Source organism: Opisthocomus hoazin, chromosome 7, assembly GCF_030867145.1.
Source record: "Opisthocomus hoazin isolate bOpiHoa1 chromosome 7, bOpiHoa1.hap1, whole genome shotgun sequence".
NCBI classification, from domain to species: domain Eukaryota; kingdom Metazoa; phylum Chordata; class Aves; order Opisthocomiformes; family Opisthocomidae; genus Opisthocomus; species Opisthocomus hoazin.
The window spans coordinates 41,707,198-41,713,197 of record NC_134420.1 but is presented as its reverse complement, the minus strand read 5'-3'; the positions used below and the strand labels follow the sequence as shown (position 1 = coordinate 41,713,197).

Sequence of the window (6,000 nt, the reverse complement as noted above, 5' to 3'; positions counted from 1 at the left end):
GACCTCTACCACTAGAGGGCTGCACTTTATGCGATATGCCCCCCTAGACCTCAATTATCACTGCTTCGAGCAGTGAAATAAGGAGAAATAAGCATATTCTGAGGCATATCTGTAGTAATAAATACTTTCATTAATATTAAGACAATAGTTGTTGAAATGTTTATCATACGCAGCTATTTGGTTAGTTAAGTAGAGCTGCTACTAAGAAACTACCCGAGAGACTAGTTACATAGTTTTAGCTAAATTCTTCAAAGATGAACCTGTCTATTAAACTATAAAAGCCCTACTTATTGGTATCAGAAAAGTTGAAAACGCTTGTCTTAGTGGGACTGGAAGATAACATATTGGGAAATTATTAAACAAAAGGCATTCTGTAGCGACAAGGGGAAGCACTTGTGAAACAGCTGTTGGTAGAGAAACAGACTAACACAGGACAGACATCTGCTGAGTCTGAGGAAATTAGGTCTCAGGATTACCACTTTTTCCTCTAAGCTTATGGAAGATAGATACACTAACAACGCACATGCCGCTTATCACGTTAAAACCCTTTTTTTTATTCTACACTTTAATATTCCTGTTGTTAGGATGAAACAATACTTTTGTTTAAAGCATGCAATCAAGTAAATGTTTTATAAGCTAACTGGAACTCCCCAAGGGAAGACTTGCAGGTGCTGATTCCAATCAGATCTGCCACATAATTAAAATTGGTGCAGGGGGCACCGTAAAACAGATGTGGTCTTAAAACAAGCAAATTGTTTGATTCAATGTTACTACAGATGAATGGGACATACTCTGTGAGATAAGGGGAGCAGTGTTATAATTTATCCAGTTCCACTGCGGAAATTGACTCAAGATGGCTTCATTCGAACATTGTGGGGTTTTTATTTTTGTCTTCAAAATTTTCTAGAAGTCTTTTGCTTAGTTTACAGATAAAAAAGAGGCCTCTTAGGACTGAGGACCCTACAAACTAGACCCGTGATGTTCAAGTCATGCTGTGCTTTCTGGCTCATGTAGTAATAAAAATTCTTCAACTGGAACTTAGTAAAGAAAATGTAAGAGCTAGAACTGGTCCCCAGCTTGCTGTACCATAATTGTGTCAGCAACTGCCAAGGTAACAGAAGCCTAAAATTTTATTTCAGTCAGTAAACTAAGCAATTATGAGTCAGAGATCTTAGATACAAAGGGTCTATGATGAGTAAGAAAGGTTCATTTTCATACAATCATTTTTCTGACCATGTACACTATCAAATTGTGACTGAATCTGCCGCATCTATTTCATCTGCCCGTGAGGAGGCTAGATATCGCATCCCTGGGACACAATTCCCAAAGAAGTCATTGAAAGTTTCCTATGTACAGTGCTGGACTGAGTTGTTGTTTTGTGAATGCTTTCAGGCAGAAGCCTGTTTAGATGTTAAAGTGCCTATGTTTCAATACCCTATAATGCATTACGTATCTGGCTTGCAATTTAAAAGTAGAGGTGATGTGCTGTATTATATATTACACATCAAATCTGTATTTTAAGTAAGTACTAAAAATTCTTTGGGGCAGTATTAATGCTGAGTGATTAGTAAAACTAAAGCTGAGTCTCCCAGGGAGCTTAGAATAGAAAATGGAAATTGGATTTCATCCACAAACAGCCAGGTTTTAAGCTTGCATAGTAAGAGGAATCAAGTCAGCAGGCATTCTGCACACACACATATCAATAGGAATTTAGCACAGAGCACGGTCTAACGCAATAAACGCACATTTCTAAATTCAGTACAGAACTGATGCTCTAGTACTGACCACTACCCTTGCAGTTATATCGGTCTGAGACATTTTTCAAAGGCAATGAGTCAACTAAATAGCAGAGTCGAGTAAAAATGCGTTACGTTATAGTACGTAGCCAATCCCCCCGAGCCTTCCCACCCCCCCCCCCCCAGCACCTTACAATGCTTCAAGCTTCAGCCTGAATAATCTGAGATTTGTAAGCAGAAATAACCTTCGCCGCAGTGAAACATCTTTCCATCTTCTACGATATATCTACATAAGAAATGCCGCTCTGTGTCACACAGCCCCAGACAGCCTGGCTGTCACGGTATAAAAATAATGTCTTTATTTTTTTTTTTTTCTCCTGCAAGCCTGCGCGATGCAGCCTGGCGTGTCCAGGGCTCCCGGCGCGGAGCGGCGGCGCTGCCCCCCGCCCCCTGCCGCCACAACCGGCCGGCACGACGGGCCCCGGCCACACCGGGCCGGGCCGGGCCTCGCAGCCCGCCTCAGCGAGGACATGTCCCCGCTGCCCCGCTGCCTCCCCGGGCAATCTCAGCCCTCCTCCCACGCAGCCACGGGCCTATGAGGCGCAGCGTGTAACCCAGGTGACGCCGCATCACGGCGGGGACCCTCCCGGGGCGGGAGACGGCCTCCTCCACACACGCCCTCCCCGCCGTCGCCGTGGTCGTTGTCGCCGCCGCCGCCCCTCACCCCCCACCGGCCGCCGCAGAGGTTAAACCACCCCCCGCCTCCTCCCCCCCCGGCTCCCCTCGCCGCCCGCGATTGGCTATACGTTACAATCCCAACCTCGCTCTCTTTTGTTCCGATTGGCCGGATCTCCCGCCCGTCTTCGCAGAAAGCCCCACCTTTCTTCTGTATCCCGGCCCCCCCCGCCCCCCCCACCTCCCCAGTGCCCCCCCACTCCCGGTTCTAACCTCTCCTGCCTTTCGGGTGCCTGCGGTGCGGCCGAGGGCGGCGGCCCCCAGCCCGCGGCCGGTCCAGCCGGCAGCTGCCCGTGCGCCCGGCACAGGCGGTGGTGCTGAGGCGAGCGCGGAGCAGCGGCGCGCGGGCGGCGAGCCCCCCTCCGCACCCCCCGTCAAGTGAGGGAGGGCAGGGGAGCCCGGGAGCGGCGAGCAGCCGAGCCGGGCCGAGCAGAGCCGCGGCGCTGGGGAAGGAAGGGGGCTCAGAGGCAGCGTGAATCATCTCCCACTCGCTCCCTCGCCCACCATTTACACTGCTCCCTCCCTCTCCACCTCCCTCCCTCCCTCCCTGCCGCCTCAGTCTCACTCGTTCTCTCCCCCTCCTCTCTTCTCCTCTCCCACTCACTCTCTCCCCTCCTCTCCTCTCCCACTCACTGTCTTCTCCTCCTCCTGTCTCACTCTTTTCACTCTTTCCCCTCCTCCTCCTCCCCTCTCCCCCTTTCTCTTCCCTCTCTCGCCCCCCTCGTTCCCGTGTCTCCCTTCTCCTCATCTCCTCCTGACACTGCACTGCAGCTGCTCCTCCAGCCCAGTCCTTCCCGCTTCCCTCCCTCCTTTCCCTTCCCTCCCCCCGGGTGCCAGATAAACAAGGCGCGCAGCATCCTCGGCAATCCCGAGCCTTAGCTCTACATTTTCGAAAAGGACAAGAGAACGGGACGAGCCCCCTCCCCTCCTCCTCCTCCCCCTTCCTCCTCCTCCTCCTCCTCCTCCTCCCCCCTTCCCTCCCTGCCCCCCCACCACAGAAGGGAAGAGACAATTCTCCTCCGAGCAGCAGCAAACATGATGGCGGCAGCTCCCATCCAGCAGAACGGGACCCACACCGGGGTTCCCATAGACCTGGACCCGCCGGACTCCCGGAAAAGACCGCTTGAAGCCCCCCCTGAAGCCGGCAGCACCAAGAGAACCAACACGGGCGGTGGGTACATCCTCTGTCACCTCCCCCCCACCCCCCCGCCCGCCCAACCCACCCACCTCTACGCTTCCCTACCTGCCTGCCTGCCTTCCCCCCTTCCCCCCCCAAACATTCCCATTTCTCTAATGTTATCATTCATCAAAATGGCGTCGGTTTTCAGCATCTACCAGTCTTTTTATTTAATATCCACGCCGGGGCTGCACAGCCGTGACCCTACGGAGACCGTGAGGGGAGCACAAGGGGCTCCTGCAGCCCCGCTATCTCCCTCGCCCGCCTAACGATGGGCGAAAATAAATGGCAGCTGGAAGGAGGCGGCAAACGCACTTCCCTCCATCCACATCCTCTGGGTCGCCGGCCGAATCTCAGCCTCGCCGTGCCTTTCCCTCCTCCTCGGCCTGGCTTCTATTGTCAGCGCGTACTCGGCGTGCGTTTGCCGCGCCGGGGGAGAGGGCTGGCCGGTGGCGGGGGGGGGGGGGGGGGGGGGGGGGGCTCGCTGGCCAGTTCCCGGAGGAGATGAGCTATAACGGGACCGGCGCCTCCGCCGCCCGCCTGCGCCGGAGCCGTGGCCGCGATGCGCCGGGGCGGAGGTGAACCGGCTCGGCCGGCGCTCGGAGCCGCGCTCCGGCCGTGCGCGGTGCGCCTGGCGCGGCCGGCTGCGGGGGCGCGGGTGCGCACGGCTGTCACGCGCGGGCGCTGCCGGAGGCGCTGGTGGCCTCCGGCGGGAGCGCCGAGGGGGACTGGGGTCGGTCCTCCCGGCTGGGGGGGGACACACCAAAAAAACCAAAAAACCGAGCAACTTTGTGAAACAGGTTTCGTGATAAAAACCTGCGTATGAACGCCGCGTGCCGGCGGGACGTTGTCCTGGTGACTGGGGAAAGCCTGAGCCTGGGGAACCGCCGTGCCCTTATTGTCTCGCACTTCTCCGGAGCCGGCTGCGGAAGGTCCTGAGACTTGAGTGTAGCTGGATTTAGCAGTGGGGTGAGGGCACAGACAATCGTGCAGTTGCCGAATCAGACCGGGAATCCTTTTTGTTTTTCCCCTCCATTCATTATATATGTTTTTTGTATTTCTTTTTCCCCGGTTCCGATTGTGTGCCTTAACGCTAGTGGTGGGTAGCGGACTGGCATTGTCTGTCTCGTCACCTTTTAAGTGTATTTAAAAGAAGTGACTTAGGCTTTTGATCAGTTGGGAAAAATTCTTCTTAATGTCCTTTAATTAATGAGCTTAAAAGAGATCATTGTCGCTTAAGAAGGGCTAAAGGAATACATCAGGATTACTTAGGCAAGTGATTCCATCCGCACCATGTTGAGTTGTTTTCTTGGCAGTGGCTGAAATGCTTGGAATAAAACCCCACATTTTGGGTGGGTTATTTGGTAGCAGAGTAGTCGTTTTGCTCACTTAAGAAGAATGCAGGCAATAGCTAATTGCTATTCTCATGTGTTTGCTAATGACAAACAAATAGCCCATCAGAATTTACAATTCATTCCTCTTAGTTTTGGCATTTCTTTTGCAGTATTTCCAAGCAAGGTTGTAGTTTCCCTAGGCACGTTTTCGTGCAGGGCTTTATTTTTTTTTGAAGGGGTCCGATCATTTCTGCGTGCTGTTGTTACCATTGGGAAAAAGAAATCCGCCTTTGAAATATAATTTGGATTTTATTCTTTTACAGAATTAAGGAATCTATGTGGATTCTTTAATCTGCTCAGAATAAACGTACATATTTCATTATGTCAGAGGCATAGCCTAAACATGTCTTGTAGAATGACGCAACTGGTTAGATGTAAATGCATGAATTACTGGGCGAGTTTAAAGATGTAACAATTTCTTAATTTGTGGGTCTGGGGAGGAAAAATCAAACTTTGTAAGCCGTATTAACCATGCATATCTCAATTTTTCAGAGGATGGCCAGTATTTTCTAAAGGTCCTCATACCTAGTTATGCTGCTGGATCTATAATTGGGAAGGGAGGACAGACAATTGTTCAGTTGCAGAAAGAAACTGGGGCCACCATCAAGCTGTCTAAATCCAAAGATTTTTACCCAGGTAGGTGCAAAAATTAGCCAATTCTTTATTTCTGAATCCCAGGAGATGTGTGTACGTGTCAGTGTGTTTCATATATTGATGACCTAAGCTTCCAGTGCAGCTGTGAGCATTATTTATCCAAAAAGTATGTTACAAAGTGCAACGGTGAATATAAACGTTTTGTCTGTCTTGGTGTGTGGAATGGACCGGGCACTGTCTAGTAATAGAACTGCTTGAAATACTTTTAAAGATGTTTACAATATTTCTGCAAAACAAAAAAAAATGAACATTTTGATTGCTTTGGTTTTTACTTTTTTTTTTTTTTAAATCTGGCTTTAAGGAA

General features: G+C 50.9%; 1 protein-coding gene across 2 annotated transcripts in view; it reads left to right on the top strand.

Annotated features, from left to right (window-relative positions):
* The first annotated feature begins 2,774 nt into the window (after positions 1 to 2,774).
* Positions 2,775 to 6,000, top strand: part of NOVA1 (NOVA alternative splicing regulator 1) — a 164,323-nt gene continuing 161,097 nt past the window's right edge. The window contains exons 1-2 of one of the 2 annotated variants that reach the window (XM_075425122.1): positions 2,775 to 3,642; positions 5,535 to 5,678. In XM_075425122.1, coding sequence (XP_075281237.1) covers positions 3,507 to 3,642; positions 5,535 to 5,678 — 280 coding nt within the window. In that variant the 5' untranslated portion in view covers positions 2,775 to 3,506. The remainder of the gene's footprint in view (positions 3,643 to 5,534; positions 5,679 to 6,000) is intronic. The other variant, XM_075425120.1, reaches the window with a different exon arrangement.